This window comes from Rhinatrema bivittatum, chromosome 3 (assembly GCF_901001135.1).
Source record: "Rhinatrema bivittatum chromosome 3, aRhiBiv1.1, whole genome shotgun sequence".
Lineage (NCBI taxonomy): Eukaryota > Metazoa > Chordata > Amphibia > Gymnophiona > Rhinatrematidae > Rhinatrema > Rhinatrema bivittatum.
In genome coordinates, this window is record NC_042617.1 from 300838515 (window position 1) to 300865379 (window position 26865).

General features: G+C 45.7%; 1 protein-coding gene across 2 annotated transcripts in view; it reads left to right on the top strand.

The window, feature by feature from the left end:
• The window catches only part of EIF4B (eukaryotic translation initiation factor 4B), a 214357-nt gene that overhangs the window by 57422 nt on the left and 130070 nt on the right, over window positions 1–26865 (top strand). For both annotated transcript variants that reach the window (XM_029595046.1, XM_029595048.1), the window contains exons 3-4: window positions 4856–5064; window positions 16664–16780. In XM_029595046.1, coding sequence (XP_029450906.1) covers window positions 4856–5064; window positions 16664–16780 — 326 coding nt within the window. The remainder of the gene's footprint in view (window positions 1–4855; window positions 5065–16663; window positions 16781–26865) is intronic.

Below are 26865 nucleotides of genomic sequence, written 5' to 3' on the forward strand. Positions count from 1 at the left end.
CTTCCCATATTTTCCCAAGCCTCATGCTCAAAGAAAAAAGGACCTCCATATTCTAGATTGTGAAAGAGCTTTGGTTTATTACATGAAAAGAAGTCAACTTCATTGTCACTTGACCTAAATTTCTTTTCCTTTAATCCAAACAAGTTAGAACATAAATGCCATACTGGGTCAGACCAAGGGTCCATCAAGTCCAGTATCCTGTTTCCAACAGTGGCCAATCCAAGGTACGAGTACCTGGCAAGAACCCAAACATTTAATAAATTTCACGCTACTATTGCTTAATAATTAATAGCAGTTTATGGATTTTTCCTCTAGGAACTTACCCAAACCTTTTTTTTAAGCCCAGCTACACTAACTGTTGTAATCACATCCTCTGGCAATGAATTCCAGAGCTTAATTATGCACTGAGTGAAAAAGAATTTTGTTCGATTTTTGTTTTAAATGAACTACTTGCTAATTTCATGGAGTGCCCCCTAGTCCTTCTATTATCTAAGAGAGTAAATAACCAATTTACATTAACTTAACTTGAAGTCCTTTCATGATTTTGTAGACCTCTCATATCCCCCCCTCAGTCGTCTCTTCTCCAAACTGAAGAGCGCTAACTTCCTTAGCCTTATCTCATAGGGCAGCCGTTTCATGCCACTTATCATTTTGGTCGCCCTTCTCTACACTTTCTCCAGTGCAACTATATAATTTTTTGAAATGCGATGACAAGAATTGCACACAGTATTCAAGATGCAGTCTCGCCATGGAGCAATGCAGAGGCATTATTACATCCATCATCTTATTTGCCATGCCCTTCTTAACTCTATTTGCTTTTTTAATCGCCACAGCACACTCAGCTGACAATTTCCTAGCATGTAGCCAGATGGACTCTGGACCATTGGGTTATGCTCCCCTGCCAGCAGATGGAAACTGAGTAAGGTTGCAAAGCTGACGTCACCATACATATACCCCTGCAGTAACCTCAGCTCTCAAGTATTCTCTGTCTCCAGGAGATGGACGTGCCTATCCCTATGGGGATTGCTGTACTTCTTGAAGGAGAACTTCTAAATTGAAGGAAATTGAGCCCCGCTCTCCTGTGGTGATACATAAAGGTCCCTTCCCCAGTTGAATTCCTGAGGCGATTTCCGAGATCCTTCAGAGGTGTGCCTTGGTCTGGTAGCCAATTCCCAGTGTGGACTTTGCTGCTTAGGCAGCGGGTGCAGGAAGCAGAGTGCGGTGATGGCTAAAGCCCTCTCTCCCCACAGCCAGAGACAGTCTCTGATTTCAGTCTGTAAGTGCTGAGCCTAGGAAAGTTTAAAAAAAAAAAAAAAAAAAAAAAAGGAAGATTTTACCTCCCAATTCAGAGATGATTAGAGGGATTTTCAGTAGGACTCCCCTCAGTCTCCATGCTCGGCATGCCGTACAAATGATGTTCCCACTGGTAAGGGGAATTGGGCTTCCGAGCGGGTTGAGCAGTCCCTGGTGGGCTAGGCCCCACTGTAGACTTGATTGGCAATACCGCATGGTAGGCCACGGCAGCGCCATCTTGCGTGTTGTTGGTATGCACAATGCGTCGGCTCTGTGCACGTGTTGTGCGAGTAATGTCCAGAGGGTCCATTCCTACATGCAGAACTTTTAAAGGACGCAATACAGGAAGAGCTGTGCATATGCCTCGCTGCGCTCCACCCAAACACTTGAAATTTGTACGCATACATTTGTAAGTGCAGGCGGGAGAGAGAGAGAGTGCATAACGACTGCTGCCAATGGTGCCGCCATCCAAGAAACCTAAGCTCGTTCAAAGTTCTCATGATGATCCACAAGGACATCCATAACATCGCCCCTCTCAAGCTCAGAAATCAATTCCGTCCACACACCTCTGAAAGACCAGTCAGAATAGCTTACAAAGGCTCTCTGAATGCCCCCCCCTGCTAAATCTTCTCTAAGTAAGCGAGCGTTATCAACAGCAGGGCCGACTCTATGGAACACTCTCCCACCAGACCTCCGTCAAGAACATTGTCTCCAAACTTTCAAGAAAGATTTAAAAACTTGGCTTTTCAGTCAAGCTTTCCCTGAAAACCCAAGTTCTCTCTGACACCGTTCTTAGAACATGGACTAAGGTCTAAGGCCAGCGTTTAATGGGCACACCGTTTTCTCTACACAGCCCTCCCAGGACTCATCTGGGTTTCTCCCTCCTATAGTTTTCTTCCGTAGGCTCTGCCCCTCACCCCTTCTTGCCCCCTCCCTCCCTCCCACCCCCTTGCCATCCTTTCCCTCCTTTTCCCCTATTCCAAGTAACTTAACCATCCTGTTTTGTTATAATGTATTTTGTTATAATGTATTTTTTATTAACACTGCGTTGAAGCTGCTTTCGGTTTGTAATTGTTCTTTGTTTTTTTCCAAACGTTTGAATGTTCTAATGCGCTAATGTTTAATGTATCACCTCCCAGCGAAGGTTCTGTTTCAATGTAAACCGGTGTGATCTGTATTCTTTACAGCAGGGGTCAGGAACCTTTTTGGCTGAGAGCCATAAACGCCACATATTTTAAAATGTAATTCCATGAGAGCCATACAATATGTTTAAAACTAAATATAAGTAAATGTGTGCATTTTATGTAAGATCACACTTTTAAAGTACAATAAGTCTCTGAAAATATTACACCAGGCCTTAAGACACCAATACATCTCCTATTAGGAAAACGGACCAAGTCAGGCTGCTATAGAGTCCTACACAGAAACTACACGCCAGCAGAAAACCTCACCTGAATCACGTGCTGTCCCTCACCTAACATAGAATAAAGAGACCAAAACGCATAACAAGAAGCATACAGAAAAAAATGAATTGGAAACTGCAACAAGCCAGAGTCTCTGTATGCAGTGTAACAAAGGAAAAAAGAAACATCACCCATCCTTATAAAACAAATCAAGAAATATAAAATCATCAGCAGTAAAACTGTACTAACAAAAAGAACATATTTCGAAACAGCTAATGAGTGGAATATCCAATAATTAAAAACTCATATAAAACATTTCCAGACACCAACAAAATATTTCAAAATAGCAGACATAAAGACCCAGTAATGAAAAATAATAAGGATACAAAAATTTTTTTGCTCTGCATACCTGGGAACGTTTGATATCCAGGTGTCCTGAGATTGTTCTGAATTAGCAGGAGGTGGGGTGGTTTGCTTGGAACTTTCTCCTCTCAGTCACATACCAGCGCTCTCTCTCACACTGGCTCTCAATGACACACCTATATACACATGCTCTCAGTACTCACATATACACATGTTTTTTCTCACTCACTTATATAGGCTCTTAATTACACATTTACACACATGCTGTCTATCTTTTCACACTTACACACATACACAGGCTTTCAATCACATAAATACATGCTGTCTTTTTCTCTCACACACACTCTCATTCACATGCTTACAAACATGTCCTCTCTTTCTCTCATTTACACACAGGCTCTCAATCACATACTCACATGCTCCATCACCTAAACCAGCTCTCAATCACACACAGACACACATGGTCTCTCTCTCTCATTTAAACACAGGCTCTCAATCACATACTCACATGCTCCATCACCTAAACCAGCTCTCAATCACACACAGACACACATGATCTCTCTCTTACTTATAAACACAGGCTCTTAATCATATATACACATGATTTCTCTCACACACAAAGGATCTCAATCATACACACATACTCTTTCACACAAACAGGTTTTCAATCACAAACTTACACATACAGGTTCCCAATGGTAAACTTACATTCATGCTCTCTCTCTCTCTCACAGGCAGGCTCTCAATCACAGACATACTCTCTTTCACATGTACAGGCTCTTAATCATTCACATACATGCAATCTCTCACTCTCTTTCACACACACACACACACACAGGCGCCCCCCCCCCCCGCGGCCCGGAAGAGGAAGTGGAGAGTATCGGGTGCCTGCGCGGCAAGAAGAGGCCACGCTAGTGCGCTCGGCATCGGCCCGAAGAAAAGAAGACTGCAGCGTGGCTCGGAGGAAAATGAAGAGGTTCAACCGCGGCCGATGGGACTCCGCCTCCGCGAGGGCTGAAAATGAAGAGGTTAGCGTTGGGAGGAGGCTGCTGCTGCTGCCGCGAGTTCCCGGGGTGGGGGAGAGAGAGAGTGAATGAGCGAGCAGGTGTCTACGCCTTCCGGTTGAGGGCACAGGCGGTCTCCAGCTATAGCCAATTCAACCAGATCAAGTTAATCAAGTTATAAAGTTTAACCAAGTTATGAAGTTATTCAAGTTAATCGAATTAGTCAGTCACATATATATCCACAATGCTTTTCGAGGAGAATACTGAAGAGCTGCACTTCCTGCAGGGGTATATGTACTAGGGGCTGAAGTCAGATTGAAATCTGATCAGTCTCCAACTGCTATCAGGAGTACACTGTACCCATTGGTCCTGAGTCCATCTGTCTACACTAAGGAAAATGAAATGATCAGGTAAGTAATTTCTCTATTGGACAAAGTCTTTACCAGTACTGTGATCCTGATGGTGAAGTTAAATACCAGGGAGAATTGATAAGGGATGAAAAAATGTGAATTTAAAGGAACCAGATATTCTGTGTATAAAATATTTCAAAGTGTGCATTGCACATAATTAAGCCATTCTTAGTTAAATCCTTTAATATATCTCTCGCACATGTCCCTAGAGATCTGTGAACAAGCATCACATTCTTCAGCTGTGTAAACAGTGACATCTCTGGTCTGGACAGTTCCTCTTCAGCATCCTTTTTGGATAATTATATTGGTCTGTTGAAAGATAGCAGATTGTAAAAAGACCAGTACTTTCTTACTAAGCATTTGGTTTATTTTTCTCTTCTAGTTTCCACCACTTGGCATAGTAATGATGATGATATGTACCGGGCCCCTCCGATAGATCGTTCCATCCTGCCCACTGCACCTCGGGCTGCCCGGGAACCTAATATTGACCGAAGTCGCCTTCCAAAATCGCCGCCTTTCACTGCCTTCCTGGGTAACTTACCTTATGATGTGACTGAGGAGTCCATTGAGAAGTTTTTCCGGGGGCTGAAAGTGAGTAGAACCAAAAGTGTTACTTGGGAGATTATTTAGGTTATAATCCTATTTGTTCTAAGTAGATAATTCAGGATAAGAACTAAGTTCAATACTTCTAAATACTTGTTCTTTGTGCCTTATAGTGATTTCCTGACTGCTTTGCCAAATGTTTTCTATCATGTGTTGCTTCTATCTAAGTATTACTATTGGTGCTTTTAGATTTGTTGCTTTTGATACAATAGATAACTCTATTTTGTTAAAGCATTTTAGCATCTAAGGGAGTAAGGAAAGTAAGAACATAAATGCCATTTTAGGTCAGATCAGAGATCCGTTAAATCCAATATCCTGTCTCTGATAGTGGCCAATCCAGGTCAAGTACTCATAAGAACATAAGAAATTGCAATGCTGGGTCAGACCAAGGGTCCATCAAGCCCTGTTTCCAACAGATCCCAAAGAATAAATCCAGTCCTTCTTGCTCACATCCAGGGATAAGCAGCCACTTTTCCAAATCTACAAGACTAATGGTTATGAACATTTCTTCTAGGAAATTGACTAGACCATTTTTATAAAACTCTCTGGAAATAAATTAGTTTTATTGTGCACGAGTGAAAAAATACTTTCTCTGTTTTAAATAAGTTCTACTTAGTAATTTCATGCAATGTCTCCTAGTACTATTGGAAAGGCTAAATAACCATTTTTATTTATCCATTTTCCATCAGTTAGCAGGGATGAATTACCCATTACATGGGGAAGACATCATCTGGTGGAATTCCTGTTCAGGCGTAGCCTTGTGTGTCTCCTCAGTTATTTTTTTAGTGCTATTAACCCCCCCCCCCCCCCCCCCCCCCCCGGAAAAAAAGACATTTTTACTACTCAGGCTGATTTTAAAACGAGTGCATGTGCACCCATACAAGCATGTATGGGTGCGCGAGTGGACATACACTGGAATTTTAAATCTTCCACACACTTGCACACGTATGATTTTAAAATACGCTTACTGCTCATAAGTATGCTCCTAATTTTAAGCGGTTACTCGAGCAAACGTACTTCGCTTGTCTTCCATAGGACTTCATCAGCTTTAATGCGTGTAGGTAAGCAGATTTTAAAACATGCTCATATGAAGAACATTCATAGTTTTTCCAGTTAATCCACAGTTTGCCAGTTAACCTCAAGGTCATCTAGACCTGTCTGGTTATTGATCTTGAACTCCCCCTATTTGACCTGGACCCCTCACCTAAAGCAATTTCCTATCGTGTCGCCAGATAGACTCAGGACCAATGGGTTATGCTCCCCTGCCAGCAGATGGAGACTGAGTCATATTTCAAAGCTGACGTCACCCTGGATATACTCCTGCAGTGACCTCAGCCCTTCAGTATTTCTCCAGCAGATGGTGGATGTACCTCTCCCTATCAGGATTGCTGTAGTTTTTCGAAGGAGAATTTTTTTTTTTTATTATTACTTTTAACTTCTTAACAAGGTAAGTCAAATCTTACAGAATCGATTAAAAAAAAAAAAAAATCATCAATACAGAATAATTTTTAAAATACATACTATTGTTCTGCATTTCTATTAACCATGTGAATCATAGGAAAAAGAGTCCAAAAATAGGATAACATTCAAATGAAGAAGTTCAAAAAGAAGAAATTACCATCAATCAACTTTTTTTTTTATAATGCACTGTGACACCATCATTATACATTTTACCAGTTACAATGGAGTTTCTAGGAGTCTAGATAGGATCTAAGCTGTTCCAGTAGATTAAACAAATATTTGGATTCCTGATGTATAATCAGACGACAGGAGAATCTTAAAAGAAATTTTGCTCCTCTGTCTATTGCTTCTTGTCTCATAGACATAAATTTCTTTCTCCTCAGTTGTGTGCATTGGGCTATATCAGGAAATATCCTGAAATATTGACCATAAAAATTTAAGTTTTTATATCTAAAGAACATTCTAAGTACAGAGTCTCTCTTTCTGTTAGGAAAGCAAACTGCACTATTAAGGTGGCTCTATTTTCTATGGTCATTTCAAATGATCTCTCCAGAAATTCAGTAAGATTCAGATTTGCATCAACATCATGCTGAATTCCTTGACCTTGCCTTTCTGTTTGCTGTGATTGGGTAACATAATAAATTTTTGAAATAGCAGATAATGCATTCTCTGAAAATTTTAATATATTAATTAGGTAACTCTTAAATCAGTTGGAGAAACCAATTTTGTCTTTGGAAAATTTAATATTCTAATGTTAAGATTCCTAATTTGATTTTCCAATGTTTCCAATTTATCTACTTGCATTTTTTCTTACCTTAGTAAATTAGCTTGAACTTTTTCCAACTCAACAATTTTCCCTTCTAATACATTTGTCATTTTATCTAGTTCTTCTATTTTACTTTGCATTTTCACATTCTTATTCAAAACATTATGAACCTCAGATGTTAGTTTGTTTATAGATGTTTGCATAGACAATATCATTATCACAATCTCTTCTAAAGTAAACTTTTGAGGTCTAATATTTGAAAATTCACTTATAGTTCCCACTTGACACTCCACATTTCCTTCCTCCATTGGAGCCTTCCTGATTTCATCCTTAGGTGTGGGGGACATCCATTTTTGGTTCCTGGAGCCCTGTATTCCAGGGTTCACCGGGGAACAGAGTAAACTTCCTGCTCCCCTTTAGTTACCAAATGGGATGTACGCAGTTTTTATCAAAGACTTCTCATTAGGGGTCACATTCTCTCCCATACTGGATGGAGGCTCAGGTGTAACTGGAGCACCAGGGCTTAATGATATTCCGTTTGTCTGGAGGCTCTGCATCTGCTCCTGGCAGACTTCTTCCGCGACCCCAACTGGTGCTAAAGATGGTATTAATACAAAACAATCCTCTATCCATGATTGCGAATCCACTTTTGGTGTAGAGGAAAAAGCCTTAACTTTAGCTTTCCTCTTTGTATGAGGCATCCATAAAGAGGAAATATATAACTTGACAAGCAATAAACAAAGTTATAGTTATTAAATATTACTCACAGAAGAGTTGTGTCTGCAATCAAACAGTGTAAAATTGTCAATTGTTGTTCACCAATGGGCTCCTGGCAGCTGGTTACCCAATCTGTTCCGGTCATTTCTGGGCAACTCCAGGCTAAGCCGGGCAAAGCAGCGCGCCCTCCTTGGGCGCGCGTGGCTTAGGTGTCGCGCCGGCGGCAGCGTTGCACCGCAAGGATGCCGATTTTGTAGGTGCCCTCCGGTTCCTCCCTTCTAGCCAGGGACCGCAGGAAATTCAAAATTGAAATGCTCCTGCAGAGTGAGGAAATCGTCCAGTCTCCCAGGCTCGTAGGAATAGCCAGCTGCAGCATCGCGCCGCAAGGATGCCGATTTTATAGGTGTCCTCCGGCTCCTCCCTTCTAGCCAGGGACCGCAGGAAATTCAAAATTGAAATGCTCCTGCAGAGTGAGGAAATAGTCCAGGCTCCTAGGAATAGCCAGCTGCTGGAAGGAGAAATTCTACATTTAAACAAGAAAAATTGAGCCCCACTCTCCTGTGGTGATACCTAAAGATCCCTCCCCCAGTTGAGAATTCCTGAGGCGATTTCTGAGATCCCTCAGAGGTGTGCCTTGGTCCAGTAACTGGTTCCCAGCGTGGACTTTGCTGTTTAAGTAGCTGAATGGCAGCGGGTGCAGGAAGCTTGAGAGTGGTGGTGATGGCCAAAGCCCTCTCCCCCCTGCAGCCAGAGACAGTCTCTGTACTGAGCCCAGGAAAGGGGGGAATAAAAATAGCAACGTACCTTGCGATTCAGAGACATTTGGAGGTATTTCGATAAGACTTCCTCTGGTCTCCTTTCTTGGCTTGCCTTACCCCAACGGGATCGGGAACGATGTCAGTAAGGGGAAGCGGGTTGGGTGCCCCCCCCCCGGTGGGCTAGTCCCTGCTTTAGGCTTGGTTGACACAGTGCTAGGCCACAGCAGCGCCATCTTGTGTGCATCTTTGTGCGCGCTGTATTGCCTTGTAAGGAACGTCGATACGCGCAGTGCACATACGATGCGGCGTACATACGCGCACAACCTACTAAGCGTAGAATACAGGTAAAACCGGGCACGAGGGCTGTGTGTGTGCCTCACCGCAACCTGCCTAGGTGCCTGAAATCTGTGCGCACAAAATTTTAAGTGCGAGCTGACAACGCACAGTTACTGCCGCCAATAGCTCCAACAGCCAAGAAACAAGTGCCTTTCTCTCTGCGATGCTCGTCATATTAGGCCTTCACAGTCTGACCTGGATTCCAACTTATGTCAGCACTGTGAGGAAGCCCAGGGAGAGTTGGCCTCCCCAGACTTTGCTAAGCCCGGCTCCTCCCATTCAGAGGATAGGTTAGCCACAGCCTTAACTGGAAGTGCTCCGGATCGGAGTACCCCTGTGACTGGGTCGTCCATAGGGGAGATAAATTCAGCGGCGCCTAACTCTGTACTTCCTGGGCTAGGCATGGACCCAGCTTCCTTCTCTTGGGTGGAATTTTTCCAGGGCCTTCAAGCCTTCGAACAGGTGCAGTCTATTTCACTTGCCCCTGTCTAGACAGAATCTCAGCCGGTAAGGTTTCCCTCTCCCAGTCCTATCGGCAGACCTTGAGCCTTGCCCCACCTTACCAAGGGTATCCTGGCAGGGACCCGGACGGCACGGATGAAAAGGAAGATACGGATTCCTTGGAAGATGGGGAAATTTCCCCAGCTTAGAACCATATCGGACCATGTTACGGATTTTCCATAGAGAGAAGTGCCGGCCCTGGTTTCCCAGACCCTGAAAATGCTGGAATTCCTGGGGCGGACTCTGACAGAATCAAAGAAGAATCCCATTCTGATTTCTCTATGGAAAGCCTCTTGCTACTTTCCAGTACTGGAAGCCATCCAGGAGTTGATTGACATGGAATGGGACAACCCAGAATCAAGTTTTAAAGGTGGGCGAGCATTAGCAGCTCTATACCCACTAGATCTGGCAGCGAATGAACGTTTGCGTTTCCCTAAAGTGGATGTGCTGGTCTGTGCTGTCTCTAAATGAACAACTATCCCAGTAGAGGGAGGAGCAACTTTAAAGGCTGCGCATGATGGAGTCCATCCTTAAACAGGCCTTTGACGCAATAGCAATGACCTTACAGATTGCTTCTTGTTGTGCCCTGGTAGCTCATTTGTGGAAACTGTTATAAAGAATAAAATTCCAAAACATTTAGATATGGTTTGATGGGATGCAGCCAAAATGGGTTTACCCAAGGGAAGTCTTGCCTCACAAATCTCCTACATTTTTTTGAAAGGGGTGAAAAAACGTGGACAAAGTTGAACCAGTAGATGGTGGTGTATTTGGATTTTCAGAAGGCATTCGACAAAGTCCTGCATGAGAGGCTTCTAAGAAAACTCAAGTCATGGGATAGGAGGCAATGTCCTTTTGAGGATTGCAAGTTGGTTTAAAGACAGGGAACAGAGAGTAGGATTAAATGTTCAGTTTTCACACTGGAAAAAGGTAAACAGTGGAGTGCTTCAGGGATCTGTACTTGGACCAGTGCTTTTTAATGTATTTATAAATGATCTGGAGAGGGATATGACGAGTGAGGTGATCAAATTTGTGGATGACACTAAATTATGCAGAGTAGTTAAATCTCAAGCGGATTGTAATGAATTTTGAGACTGGAAGATTGGGCTTCCAAATGGCAGATTAAATTTAATGTGGAAAATAGCCCTTGCTGTAGTTATACACTGTTATGTTCTATCTTAGGATTGTTACCACCCAGGAAAGAGATCTCGGCGTCATAGTGGATAATACATTCAAATTGTTGGCCCAGTGTGCTATGGCATTCAAAAAAGCAAACAGAATGTTAGAAGTTATTAGGAAGGGAATGGCAAATGAAATGGAGGATGTCATAATGCTTCTGTATCGCTCCATGGTGAGCCTCCACCTTGAATACTGTGTGCAGTTTTGGACACCGCATCTCAAAAAGGATATAGCTGCACTGGAGAGAGTGCAGAGAAGGGCAACCAATAAGGGGCATGGAACAACGGCCCTATGAGGAAAAGCTAAAGAAGTTAGGGATGTTCAGTTTGGAGAAGAGACTGAGGGACGATATGATAGCCTACAAAATCATGAAAGGACTTGAGCAAGTTAATGTAAATCTGTTATTTACTCCAGATAATAGAAGGACCAGGGTGCTCTCCATGAAGTTAGCAAGTAGCTCATTTAAAACAAATCAAGAAAATTCTTTTTCAGTCAGTGCACAGTTAAGCTCTGGAATTCATTGCCAGAGGATGTGGTTATAGCAGTGTAGCTGGGTTTAAAAAAGGTTTGGATAAGTTCCTAGAGGAAAAATCCCTAAACTGCTATTACATTAATTACATTAATGTAATTACATTAATTATGATTTATCTAATTATAGGTACTTGTAACTTGGATTGACCACCATTGGAAACAGGATACTAGGCTTGAGCGACCCTTGGTCTGATCCAGTATGGCAAAACTTAGGTGGTTCTTCTCCTCTCTTGGGAGGTGGAACCAGCCGCCTTTTTACCTGACAAGGACTCTGACCTAGTCCGTACCTCTGTGTCGGAAGGAAGACAACTTTGGTTGCGGAATTGGTCAGCAGACACAATCTCCAAGGAAGATCTCACAAAGATGCCCTTTAAAGGATCACTTCTCTTCAGAAGCAAATTGGAAGAACTAGCCAGTAAATGGGGCGAATTTCCTGTTCCCTAGTTACCAGAAGATAAGAGAAAGCAGTTAAAGTGCCCCTCGCCTATGAGGGGTCGATCCAAGGCCTTCCATCTCTTTCGCACCTACAGAAACACATTTCAGAGGTCTTGGTCCTTTGTGAGATCTGTCCTTTTGGAGCAGACAGCCCAAGAGAAGGGCAGTCTCTGGTTCAGGTTTGTCCCCGACCCCCCAATGAAAATTTGCCAACCCACCCTTGGAACGAGGAGCTAGGGGGTCAACTGTTCCTCTTCTACCAACGGTGGGTTGAGATCGTTTTGGACAAATGGGTACAAATGTTCAAGATATCTCCTTGCCACTCCAGCACAAGAAGCAGGCAGTGGAGACTACCCTGCTAAGGCTCCTCAGGATGAGGACTATAATCCCAGTACCTGGGTCCCAGAAAAGTACAGGGCATTATTCCATCTATTTCATCGTACCAAAGAAGAAAGGTTCCTTTCGCCCCATCCTGGACCTCAAGAGCGTCAACAGACATCTGCGAGTGATTCGTTTTTGCATGGAAACCCTACGCTCCGTGGTGATGTCTGTACAATCGGGAGAGTTCTTAGCCTCCCTAGGCCTATCCGAGGCCTACCTACACATTCCAATCTGTCAAGAACATTGTTTCCTACGCTTTGCAGTACTGGGTCGCCATTATCCATTTCGGGCACTGCTCTTTGGCCTGGAAAGCGCCCCCCAGAACATTTTCCAAGATTCTGGTGGTCATAGCGGCAGAATTGAGAAAAGAGAGAATACTAGTGCACCCGTACTTGGATGACTGGTTGATCCGGGCAGAGTCCGTGGAAGAGAGTCTTCGGCGACCTCCTTGCTTCAAGAACTTGGCTGGGTTGTAAACCTGGACAAAATCAGTCTCAAACCTTCCCAGTCCTTGGGATATCTGGGAATCCAGTTTGACACCAAGCAGGGCAAGGTCTTTCTTCCGACTGCGCAGATAAGGACATTTATTTTCCAAGTGCATCGGTTGATGAGCACGATACGCCCAATGGTGTAGAGCTATCTTTAAGTTTTTGGTTTGGCCGCAACCCTGGAAGTAGTGCTGTGTGTGATGGAACACATGCGACCACTTCAGTGCTCCCTGCTATCACATTGGAACTTGCAGTCTCAAGACTATTTGATTCACCTCCACTTACCAATGGAATTACGCGCTCTGCTCCAGTGGTGGCTGCAGGAAGCTCATCTGGGCAGGGGTGTACCCCGTCCTCTCCGAACCGGCTGGTCCTCATGACAGACGTGAGCCTCTGAGGCTGCAGAGCTCACTGTCAGTTCCTGACGGCCCAGGGATGTTGGACCAAGGAAGAGGCTCTCTGAAACATAAACCGCCTGGAAGCCCGGGCAGTCAGATTGGCATGTCTTCAATTCAGCCACATACTCCAAGGTCAAGCAGTCCGCGTAATGTCTGACATTGCAACAACGGTAGCCTACATCAACTGCCAGGGTGGAATCAAAAGCCAGCAAGTGTCACAGGAGATCATCTGCAGATGATCTCAGCCTCGCACATCGCAAGAAAAGACAACGTCAGAGCAGACTTTCTAAGCAAGGAGAGTCCGGATCCAGGAGAGTGGGGTGTTGTCAGCCAAAGTCTTTCAGCTGGTAATAGATCGCTGGGATCTTCTGATTTTTGACCTGCTGGCTGCATCTCACAACGCGAAGGCTCATCGATTCTTCAGTCACAGAAAAGATCAGTGGTCCTTGGGGATCAACGCTCTCGTTCAGATCTGGCCGGAAGAGGAGTTGCTGTACGCCTTCTCTCCATGGGCCCTGCTGGGCAGGGTCATTCGCATAATCGAGCACCATAGGGGATTAGTTCTATTAGGAGCTCCAGATTGACTCAGACATCCATGGTATGCGGACACTCCTGGTGGAAACCCTCCTGTGCCTCCCACCGCACAGAGACCTGCTACAGCAGGGGACCAGTCCTTCACGAGGATCCGACTCAATTCTGGCTTCTTTCTGGCCCTTGAGAGGGCTCACCTGATGAAGCAAAGATATTCGGCGGCAGCAATTGCCACCTTACTCCAGGCTTGGAAGTTCTCTACGTCCCTAGCATATGTGTGGGTCTGGAGAGAATTTGAGGCCAGGTGCGAGGAATGCGGTGTTTTCCCTTCGGATGGTCAAAATCCCACTAATTCTGGATTTTTTGCAGGATGGCTTGAATAAAGGTTTGACCCTTAAGTCCTTGAAGGTCCAAGTAACACCTCTCTCCTGTTTCAGGGGCGAGGTGCACAGAACCCTGCTGTCAGCTCATCCGGACATGACCAGTTTTATGAAAGGGGTGAAGCAGCTCTGGCCACCCCTGTGGAATCTTATTCTAGTATTGGAGTTTTTGGCAAGGACCTCCTTTTGTTTATTAACCTTGAAAAACGGTGTTCCTAGTGACTATGTGCTCGGCACTTAGCATCTCTGAACTTACAGGCCTTGTGTCAGGAATGATGACTCCAGGAGCATTAGAGCTTCGTACCGTTCCAGCCTTCTTGCCCAAGGTGGTGTCGGACTTTCATTTGAATCAGTCCATTTCATTACCATACTTAGATAAGGACAAGGATGTGGAAGAATATCGCCTCCTCTGTCATTTGAATGTCAGTAGGCTTTTGATGCGGTATCTGGAAATTTCAGAACCAGTCTGAAAGATGGACCGCCTGTTTCTCCTTCACTGGTGGAAGGAAGCAGGGTGAATGTGAATCGTGGGCTACCATAGCTCGCTGGATTAAGGAGATGGTCACGGGAGCCTCTGTGGAGGCAGGAAACCATTACCCTTTCAGGTTAAAAACTCAGTCCACTAGGGCTCAGGCGGTCTCATGGGCAGAAGCTAGACTGCTGTCTCCGAGTGGCGAAGTAGTCTTCCTTGCATACCTTCTCCAGGTTCTATCGCCTGGATGTTCAGGACTGAGAGGACGCAGCCTTTGCAAGGGCAGTGTTAACCTGACTGTGGGCAGCCTCCTGCCCTGATTGGGAGTTGCTTTTGTAAATCCCATTTGTCCTGAATCCATCTGGCTACACGGTAGGAAATGGAGAAATTACTTAGCTGATTATTTCGTTTTCCTTAGTGTAGACAGACTCACTCAGCATCCTGCCCATAGCTGCCCAAGAACAGTGCCAAGGATTCGCCTGTGGAGTGAATATAGATTCTAAGAGATTACGGGTAAACAGTCATCCAGTCCCTAGATTGGGGCATCTATAACTTTACTGGGGTTCAGTGTTTGACTACAGTTATGGTTATCTGTTTTTAATCAAGTTTTTTTCAATAGTATGTCCACAATTGCTTTTGAAGAGAATACTGAACGGCTGAGGTCACAGAAGGGGGGTGTATGTAGGGTGACATCAGCTTTGAAACCTGACTTCATCTCCATCTGCTGGTAGGGAAGCATATCTCATTGGTCCTGAGTCTATCTGTCTACACTAAAGAAAATGAAATTATCAGGTAAGTAATTTCTCTAATAGTGCATCCAGAATTTTTTTTTTTTTTTTACATCAAAGCATTACATTAAAGCTTTATTTTTAAATACCACAACCAGTAGATTTAAGTGTCGCACCAATACTAAGTAGGAGGAATCACAGAGGACAATATTTTTTCATTTCTCCTGCGCCCTTGACTTGCAGATTGACTTAATGCCACCTCCGGTGCTAGAGTTAAATTTGCTGTCTTAAAAAGTGTGTGTTAGGTACCCATCAATTTTTTTGCAAGGGAGGGTAATAGCTAATAGTGCTCATCACATGCAAATTCCATGTAAATGTGGCTATCTGCTATGTATTTGTTTGGGCATGCATTTTGGACATGCTAATCTCCTTATTGCATCAGGCGCTAGTCTAGCGCATCCAAAATGCACGTAGACCTGTGCGCTAGACTGGGTGCACTTTATTGCATTGAAACTTTTTGTGTACTCGGTGCATTGTTTAGTGAAGGAGAGAGCCCTTCATGCCTTAAATTACGAGAGAAGAACTCAACTGGGTTGCCAGACTTTGCAGTTATTCATCACATACGACCCTAACGGATTTGGCATCACAGTCAATAGCAGAATGCATTTTATAACTGCTACACTTTAGTAGGATTGCAAATCACAGACTCTGCCAAAGCTCATCATGTCAGAGCTATGGCTTCTATTGTTGCTTATGTTTAGAGAGCTGCCCCTCAAGGACATTTGCAAAGCTTCTACTTGGACATCCTTCCCTCATTTACGTCCCATTTCTGTCTGGACAAACTCTCAAAAACTGAGAATAAATTTGGACAAGCAGTTTTGTGTAACTTAACTAGATTTATTTATGACATAGACTGAGGAGGCTCACGAGGCAATGCCTGCATAGGAACTCCTGCACAGGGTCAGTAGAGCTCAAAGCTCGAGTAGCTAAAAGAGACGAGTCCAGTGCTGCCGGATGATGTCACCCAGGTGTAATGGCTAATTCATCTTGCTATCTCTGGGAAAACAGTTAATGATGAGCAACCTTGCATTATCTGCAGAAGTCCATTACAAAATTACCCTCCCTTTTGTAATGAACCAGACCAGAGAAAAATCTTTTTTTTTTTTTCCCATTTTATTCTTTTGTTGCTGTTTTTGCTTTTTATCTTAACTTTCTTGCTCTTCCTTCTCCTCTTCAGCTTCTCTTTGGCAAGTGGCAGCTACTCATCTGTTTGAGATTAACACTAGCTACCAATTGCTCACTTGCCCAACTACTGATGGCAGCTCCTCTCCCTCCTGGCTGCCATCAGAAGATTCTCTTTCAGACCTAGACACAGATGCCAGGTTCCAATTTTAGGTGATTGGGCACCAAGAATTTTTCCAGCTCTGGTTATGACCCATCAATATATAGAGAAAAAGATAGTGCCATGCCAGGAAACTGTTTGATATTTAAAAAATGAAACTCTTGCTCTTTCTCCCTATGACTGCAGATCAGTGCGGTGCGCCTGCCACGGGAGCCCAGCAATCCCGAGAGGTTGAAAGGATTTGGTTATGCAGAATTTGACGACTTAGACTCTCTACTTAGTGCTTTGAGTCTCAATGAAGAGGTAAGCCACATAGCATGGGAAAGTTGGAGAGGTAGTGCAAAGAATTGGAAGCTTTGGGAACATTAAAGGTTAATAGTCCAAGGTTTTTGGACTATTTAATATTTGTGCCCTTGGGTTTTTTTTTGGGTTTGTTTTTTTTAACTTGAAGTTTCAACAACATAGCATTCATACAACAAATGCATGTATACATCAATATAACATAAATAAATACCAACTTTTTTTTTTTTCTCCCTCCCCTATTCTCCAGCCTTGCACAAAACAAAATCCCCAGCTCTCCTACTCCCTTCAACACTCCTCTTCTCCCTAACTATGTCCCAACCCCTTCTAACCCCCCCTCACCATGTATTTTCATGAAAGGAAAATTCAGGCTTCCGCTTACTGGCTTACAGACTGATTCACAAACATAACTTCTTTACCTTTTCTGACCAGCCCTTAATCTTCTCTGTCAATACATCTGTTTGTCATCACTGCTATGCCCACATACCACTCCTCAATTTGGGGGTGGGGGTAGATCCTTACATTTTTCCTAGAATAACTTTTCCCATCAACAATTTCCTTATAAGACACCTTGTTTTCTTCCTTTGTATTGTTTTTGGTACAAATATGAAATAAAGATTCTCTGAGGACAAGCAGTATGGTAGTCCTCATATATGGGTGACATCATCAGATGGAGTCCCCATGCGGAAAACTTATGTCAAAGTTTCTAGAAGTTTGACTAGTCACACTGAACATGCCCTATAACACTTGTCCATGCAGGGTCCCTCGCCAATCTCTTTCCATGGAGCTATAAGCCTCGCAGTATGAGTGAGCTCACTTTGGCTATTTTTTTATCTTGTTTTTCGCTGAATTTTCTTTGTTCCATCATCAGGTTCCTCTTGGGGGCCTCCCATAGTGTCTCCCTTCAGAGTTTTCGGCGATTTGGGTAAATTTCCTTTCATGGTCGCTTCCTTGTGGTTGCAGTACATCAGTGCCTGTTTGTCATTAATGCCCCTTCGCCACCATTTTCAATTCATGGCCCTTTTGTTTTATCCATCGTGGTCATGTCCAGTTTTCGGTGATGCCCCTGGTGCCAGAGGACCATGTCCATCACAGATCACATGAGATGTGTGTCCCCTGCCTGGAGGTATCACACAACATCCGGGGTTGCTGCTTATGCGCCCAGATGACCCCAAAGGGATGTCTGCTTTGCCTCAATAAAATGGAGCAGCTCTTTGAGTCGAAGTCTGAGCCATCAGCATAGATGCATTGGCATCGAAGGACCAAGGAGCCTCACCAGTGGACACCAAGCTATCGGCATCAGTGGGACCTTTGTTTCCATCGATGCAGTCGGTGGACAGGGGCGCCAGAGACTGTCATCTAACTCCTCTAGGCTGAGGACATTTCTCGTCATCTGCCTCAGCACCAGGGAAGAATCAGGCCAAGAATCGAGGGAAACCAAAGAAGCATAGGCACTGGTCCCCGTCGATGAACAGTGTTGCACCTGCTTTTTCAGCGATGTCCCCGAAGCAACCCCGCAGTAAGGAGTGCCAATCCTATATCAGTACTGGAGTCTGAGACAAGTGTTCACTGGTCCTGATGTAAGTCAACGATCCACCTTGAGGATCCAAAGAAGTTCTGGCCGTCCCACCTTCCTCCCAGTCGGTGTTAACATTGGCAACATTTGAGGAGGAGCTAGAGCGCAGAGTCCAGCTAGCAGTGGACCGTGCGCTGCAGTGCTGCGTTCCTGTGGCACCGAAGGCACCGGACCCAGTGCCCATCCGTCTTTGTACCGCTTTTGGAGAAGCTTAATGTGCTCATTGGTGCGTTACTGACCTAGCTGGCATCAGTTCCTGGGTCAGCGGGGCACCGAGGCCTCCCATTACCAATATGGTGATAGTCTCTGGTTCCTCTGAGGAAGCTCCACAGAGGCCAGCAGAAACACCAATGTCTACAGCCCCCAGACCCTTTCTACTGGTGCCTGCACCTGTGGATGAAGGCCGAGCACCTAGGGATCCATCTCCTGTCAATTACAGTGAGGATGAGGAAACCTATGACCCCAGGTGGGATGATGTTTCGGAGTCCTCTGAGGACTGATGGTCCTCCCTTCAGATCTTTCTCTTCCAGAGGAGCAAAGGAAGTCTCCACCTGAGGACTCAAACTTTGCATCCCTTTTCAATTATTGATGGAGGAAGATGCCAGGCACAAAATGCTTGAGATCCTCCAGTTCATGGAGTCTCTTACGGAGTTCATGGCAGTCCTGGTACATGATATCCTTAAGGAATTGCTGCTGAGGATATGGGAACACACCCTCACAATGCCTCCCATTAATAAGGCAGACGGGGTTTACCTCGTCCAGAAGGCTGCTGGATTTGATAAGCATCACCTGCCCCACCAGTCAGTGGTAGTCTAATCCATCCTTAAGAGAGCCAAGCACTCTGACTCGTTCCTTGGCGCTCTGAGGAGAAGGACTATAGAACGATGAATGCTCTTGGGAGGAAGGTTTTTCAAGGCATCATGCTCATTGCCCACATTGCTACCTATCAGCTCTACATCAGTTAGTACTTGCAGGACATCTGGAAGTAGTTGTAGGAGGTGGCTGAGCAGCTGCCTCAACAGCAGCAGCACACCCTCATGTCGCTGGTGCACAAGGGCCTGGAGTATGAAAAACACAAGGTCCATACGACCTACGATGTTTTCGAGACAGCATCAAGAGTCTTTGCAACAGGAATTGGCGCCCGCAGTAGCTGCAAGCCTCCGATCTCCGACCAGAGGTACAGGAACAACTCGCTGACGTGCTGTGTACTGGAGAGAATCTCTTTGGGAAGAGGGTGAGTGATGCTTCGGGACTGCCATGTAACCCTTCAACTCTCAGCCAGTACTCCTGACCTGTCCTCTTGTAGGAGGCTAGTGAGACACTGGCCAAGGAAGTCACTTTTCACCAAAGAAAGTACTATCCTCTGGCTTCTTACTCCTGTCAAAACCATCAGGGGTCCCGTGGCTGTCCTAGGCAGCAGAGTGCCCTCAAGGCCCAGGCAGCTCCTCAGTTGACTCTGGGGATGGGATTCTGACTGGCTTGTAGGGAGCATAGGCCAGTTGCCCATATCCAGTGCAGTGGACCCTCCAATCAGGGGCAGGCTGCGGTTCTTTGTGAACCAGTGGCCCAGTGTAACCTTGGACCAGTTGGTTCTGTCCATTGTCTGTGAATTGAATCTATTAAGTGTCCCACCAAATTGCCCTCTGTGCCAATCTTGGGACCGGTAGTGCATCAGGAGGTACTACTAGTGGAGCTCTCCTCCTTCTTTTTTTTTTTTTTTTGTTTTTTGTCAAAATCATTTTTATTAAAGAGCAACACAGGGATAATCAAAACCAGACTTTGGGGCAAAGGAAGCACAGTGGGAGTCCAATAGTAACACCATGGTTCAATACCAGAGCAATCTCCCAACATAACAAAGTCAACTGTGTAACAAAACCCCATGTACTCTCCTTTTAAGGTCCTTCGGACCAAGAGAAGCAGATTAAATTCAAACCATAACCCACCGCCCAGTCACATCATGGACAACCACAGACATTCCTCACACTACTCACCACCCCCACCCTACCCTGGGAGACAACCCCTCCATAGTAAACATTGCCAAACATTTGTTGAGAAGAGATTTCAAGTTGAACCAAGTTCAATCCCCATCATAGCTTATAGTGAACTCAGAGCAAGTGTCAAGGCACCCGACCGTCCAGGAGTTGCTAGAAATCCACTCACTTCCAAGAAGAATGATATCCAGTGGCAGTTAAAGTGGATTGGAGATCCAACGGCAAAAGGGCATAACAAGTAGACCAACAAGACTGGTAGATCGAGTCCCGTTCCTTATTATTCAGGGCGACCAGCCGCTCCATTTGCATTGAAAAGGCCAGTCGTCCAAACCAAGCCCGCAGATTGGGAGGCGAGTCTGGTGTTATCTAGTCAGCTAAGATCGTTCGGCATACCAGCAATATTGCAGTATGGCCAAATTTATCCAAGGACAACTTATAAGAAGGGAGAGCACCCCTTAATCCCGAAAGAAGTAACTTGCCCGTCCAACCAATAGAGGAGCCCGTGCATTGGGCGACTACTGCAAGCACATTCGTCCAAAATGCTTTTAGAATAGGGCAAGTAAACAACCTATGTGCCAAAGTACCCGTCGCTTGATGACATTTAATACATTTAGGGGAGGGTAACCTCCCCATCCGGCAGCGACGAAACATAGTCACAAAAAATGTGATGCAAAAGCTTGAATTGTAGCTCTTGAAGAGAGAGGTCAGATAGGCTTTTGGGCATAAGCTTGAAACATGAAAGCAAGTATGGAGTAGTGATAGTCATGGCCCATGCCTCAGTCCAGTACCAGGCTAAAGAAGCCACATGCGGCATAGAGCGATAAGTTCTGCCAAACACACCAGCCTTTAATAGTGTTACATTTTAGCGCCCCATCAAAGAAACGTTGTGTGAAAGCTGATTCCTGACGAAAGGACTCCTCAGTCCAATGAAAAGATTGGAGGTAATGACGAGTTTGCAAGTATGCATAAAAATGTTTGGCTGGTAAATCATAGTCTCTGGCCAAGATGCAAAATCATGTACTGTTGGCGAGTCATTAACATAAAGTGAAAATGAATGCCAAACCTTTCTGCAGCCAGGCATCAAAAAGAAAATGGTTGTTGGCGGCCTGGGGGAAAATACCCATTAAGGGCATGAAGAGAGATGGAAGTCCAGCCACTCCCCCTCGTGACCGCAACCAGCGCCAAGCCTGACGACATGGCTGCCACCAAACTGCGGGGGATAGTTAAGGTCCGATAAGCCGCAGGGCTGGCCAGGATCAGGTACAAAGGGGACCATGGGCGACCATGCTAATAATCAGGCCATCTTCACAATATGCATACTCATCAAGGAGCCATTCCCCCACATATCTGAGTTGGCAGGCAGGTTGTATAACCGAACATCCGGTAGGCCAAAGCCCCCCTCCCACCTCTGAGACATCAACACCTGATTAGCGTAACCTCGCTTTCTTCCCTGCCCACAGAAACTTTTGAAAGGAAGACTGCAACCCACTGTATATCTCTGTTTGTAAGCCAGCAGGGCAACATATGCAATTTATAAAGCAGCTTAGGCATGAGCCACTGTCTTAAGGAGGGCGCTTCTGCCAAAAAGGGAAAGAAGTAAAGAGCGCCAAGCTTTGAGTTGAGCATCCAATTCTCCTAATGTGTTTTTTATATTCAGGGCATAAAGATCAAGAGGATCTCAGGATATCCAAACCCCCAAGTATTTCATTTTATTTTGAGCCCACACAAACGGGAACTCTCCCGGCAAATTGTGTTGCACTCCGGGGTCCAGGGCAAGCGCCTCCGATTTGGAAAAATTAAGTCAGGCCTGTAATGGATTGAAAAACATGAAAACATTGAATGATAACAGAGATGCTAGTCTGGGGTTGCCCCACAAACAGCAGGATATCATCAGCGAACAGTGCTAATTTCAGCTGATGACGGCCGATGCGGATGCCCCGGAACCCATCCTCCAATCGTAGCTTGATAGCCAGAAGCTTTATGGCTAATACAAATAGCAAGGGAGACAGGGGGCATCCCTGACGCACCCCACATAAAATAGGGAAAGATTCTGACAAGGTACCATTGATAAGTAACCGGGCACTGGGACTAGCATACAGTGCCTGCAGCCAAGATAGAAAGGCGCCCGATATTCCATATGCTTGTAGAGCCCAAAACAAATAGTCCCATGAAAGGGAATCAAAGGCTTTCTCTGCATCCAAGCTCAACACCAGGGCCTCAGTCAGAGGATGAAAATTTAAAAGGCCAATCAAGCGCCTCACATTTTTAACTCCCTGGCACCCTTTAATAAAGCCTGTTTGGTCTCCATGAATCACAGAAGAAGACTTAATCTGGCCGCCAGCACTGCCGCCAGTATTTTAAAATCCCCATTGATGAGAGATATGGGCCTATACGAGCCCGCTTCTTGCAAATCTTTCCCAGGTTTAGGGAGTAACACTAGTGGATTGATTTTCCATGGGCGTAACTGGGGTCCCCTGAACTAAACCATTATAATATGGTCGCAGTGCTGGCAAAATGGGAAATTTCAAAATCTTGTAGAACTCTGGCCAGAGGCCATCTGGGCCAGCCGCCTTTCCCAATTTAAGGCCATGTATAATGGCATGGATTTCAGAATCAGTTATGGGCATATTTAACGAAAGGAGCTGCACCTCGGTGAGCTTTGGCCAAGGAAAGTTAGAAAAGAGACTCTCTGGAGGGGAGATGACTAGCCTTTTTCCCATAAAGCCCGCTGTAATAGTCAAGGAAATGGGCTGTAATGGCTACAGAGGCTGTCTGGCTGGTCCAATTTCTATCTTTAATACTAGTGATAAGAGATTTGGGGCCCCGCGCTCTAACCAAACTAGCCAACATTTTACTGGGCCGATTACCATATCTGTACAACTGATATTTATAATATCTCATAGATTTGGATGCTCATTAGAACAATAGCGCGTGCAGTGTTTCCCTCAGTTCCTCTACTTCACGTTTGCTAAGCTCCGACATTGTGTTAATATGCCTGAGTTGCGCCTGTTTCAGTTCCTCTGTTAGCTTAAGAATCTCAGCGTTACGCTTCTTATTCTGGGTAGCAACATAGGCTATAATGTAGCCCCACATAACTACCTTTCCGGCCTCCCACAAAACCCGTGGCATAATACCAGGCGTGTTGTTATAAAGCATATAGTCTTCCCAGCGGTCTGAAAGGAAGCGGGAGAACTCCTTATCCAAAAACAAGCCCGGAGACATGCGCCAAGAAAAAGGAACTTTAGGTAAGCGTCCAAATGACACCGTGACAGAAACCAGCGTATGATCCGATAGGGCAAAGGTGCCTATGGTAGCGGTTGTCACCCTGGGGAACAGGAATTCCGAGATCAAAAGTAGTCCAAACGGGAATAAGACCCGTGAGGATGAGAAAAAAAATGTGTAGTCCTGTTCTCCCAGGTGTTATGCCCTCCATATGTCCAGTAGGTGCAGTTCCCTGGCATAAAAAGTTGGGGACCTTATGTATATCATGGGTTTAGTAGGTTTGCAGTCTTCCAACTTTAAAGTCCCCTCCCACCAGCAATGCACAGTCCGTAAGCTCACCTAAGATCCTCAGGAGACGAGTAAAAAATGCATGCTGATATACATTAGGAGCATATACGTTACATAAGGCCACTCTTTGCTGGTTACACAATCCTTGGACTATAACATAACGTCCTTCAGGGTCTTGCCATACTCTTTCTGACTGAAAAGCAGTTGTTTATGAATTAGTATAGCCCACCCCTCGCTCTTCGGGATGAGTATAAGGAGAAACACACTGCCCACCATTCTCTCTGTAGTAGCTTGGAATGTTCACTCGCTGAAAGGTGGGTCTCTTGAAGGAAACACACCTGCAATCCCATGCGTTTTGAAAGCCATTAATAGTTTCTTCTGTTTGATAGGGGAGTGTATGCCATGTACATTTTACCGTGGCCATAACAAGGGTTACTTAACGAGCATCACCAAGAGGATGCGCCGAAATGGTTGCAAAAATAGGGGCTCCCCAGCCTAAGCCACCGGTATCATAGGGAAAAAACAGCAAAGGACATAGGCCATTAGCCATAAAAAACTGCCTTAGTACCATCTTGAGGGGATGCCACCAGGGTTTCCCACCCTCCCCCCACCCCGACCCCAACAAACCTAACTTCTTACCCCTAACACAACATTCACACCAAACATACCACATCCATATCAGCCCACATACCCACAGAACCCACAACACAATTGCTTGCCCCAAGAGGCTCAGAGCCACTCCCCCCCCCCCCCCCCCCCCTCCACTTCTGGAGCAATGGAGAGAGGAACCCCCGTCTAGACCCCCCCCCCCCCGACACAACTACTGAACATTTTCAAACTGTCAGGCTAGATCAACAGCACTTGGGGATCATTATGGAGCCCCGTGGACCCACAGACTAGAGGACCCCAACACTCCAGCTTCACTTCAACGCCACAGGTATCATGGCAAAGTCAGGCCAGAACAATTTCCCGTGATCAAAACTTAAGATTCGTCGCTTTGATCAGCAAATGCAGGGAAATATCCATAAACAGGAGCCAGAGTCATCAACAAACCACCCCCTCAACGATAACTTAGAAGGCGCCTCTACGATGACTAGCTGTTATTCTTCCCCTGCAGCAGGCAAGGTAGCTATAAACTGGTCCGCAGCATCCCTCGTGGTCACAGCCCCTGCAAGTCACTCACTGTCCCTGCAAGTCACTGCTGCTCCAGACATACTGGCAGGTCCTCTGACCCTCCGGAGGGCATTCTTGGGTCTCTTTTGCGAAAACGCCGCTGGGCCACGTTGTTACGGCTGCTAAACGAGCAAGCCGTGCAGCATGGCAGCCGCCATCTTGGCCACGCCGCATCAGCTTCACTCCCGGACCAAATCAATCAGCATCCGGCGCCCACAAACTTAATATAGACAGCCTCGGGGCCCCATCGATTGCCTAAGGTCCCCGAGGCAAAGGCTTTTAAAATCGCCGTCAGTCCGAGGGTTATCGGGGGGGGGGGACCCGCGGAGCTCAAGTTTTCCCTGCCGGTCGTGGTGACGTCATCACCGAAAGTCCGGAGCTCTCCTCTTTAATGGCCAGAGCGGTCGAAGCCATACTACCAGGGCAAAGAGGGGCAGGATTCAAGATGGTTTCCCTGGGTACCTTGATCCCCCTTTTGCAAAAATGGGACTGGCTATGCTCCTTCGACCTAAAGGATGGATACACTTATATCGAGATCTTTCCCTGTCACAGGAAGGGGCTGATTTTTGGTGGGTATTGCCGTTTGGGCTTGCATCAACCCCATGGGTCTTTACAAAATGCCTGGCCGTGGTGGCAGTGCACCTCCGCAGGCTGGGTATGCATGTTTTCCCGTATCTGGATGATTGGCTGGTCAAGAGCACGTTCCTGGAAGGGGCCTTCAGGTCCATGCGTTTGACCATCCAGGTGTTGGAGTCACTAGGGTTAGTTCTAAACTATCCAAAGTCTATCTCACCCGGTCACCTTAATTGGACTTCATAGGAGCCCTGCTAGACACAGCTCAAGCCTTCCTTCTTTGCCAGAAGGCTGTCACCTTGACAACCATTGCTGCAGAGATTCAACAGAGCCAGCAGGTGTCTGCCTGGCACATGTTGAGGGTGTTGGGCCATATGGCTGCAAACCGTTCATGGCACTCCCTTGGCACGTTTACACATGTGCGAAGCCCAATGAACCTTGAGGTTGCAATGGCGTCAGGTCACTCAGAGCCTCTAGGATTGCATCCGAGTCACCCTGTCTCTTCGGAACTCATTGTCCTGATGGCGAGTACTTTCAAATCTGGAACGGGGTTCTCTTTTTGAAGTCCCCCTACCCAAATTGTCCTAACCACGGATTGGGGGTGGAGCTCATGTAGCTGGACTCAGCACCTCAGGGTCTCTGGTCTGCTCAGGAACACTCATGTCAAATCAACTTCCTGGAGTTTTGGGTGATCAGGTACGCATTATGGGCTTTCAGAGATTGGCTGTCAAACAAAGTTGGCCTGATTGAAACCAAAAACCAGGTAGCCATATGGTATGTCAACAAGCAGGGAGGCACGGGATTGTACCTCTTGTGTCAGGAAGCAGTCCAGATCTGTTCGTGGGCCTTGACCCAGGGGATGGTGCTTAGGGCCATGTACCTGGCCAGGATGGAGAAGGTGGTAGTGGACAGCTGAGTCGAGTCTTCAGACCCCACGAGTGATCCCTGGATCAGGGGCAAGCAAATTGGATATTCTGATTCTGTGGGAAACGACATAGATCTGTTCACGTCCCCCTGCAACAGGAAGATGCCTCGATTCTACTTTCTGTACAGGTCAGATGGCAAACCAGCCACTGATGTCCTTGCCCATCATTGGGGCAAGGGTCTTCTGTATGCATATCCTCAGATTCCCTTAGTGGCAAAGACTCTTTTGAAGGTTTACGAGGCCAGGGGGGATTATGATCCTCATAGCCCATCACACTCTGTGAAGGTCTGGTTTTCTCTTCTATGGGAGTTATCTGTCTGCAGACCGATCAGTCTGGAGA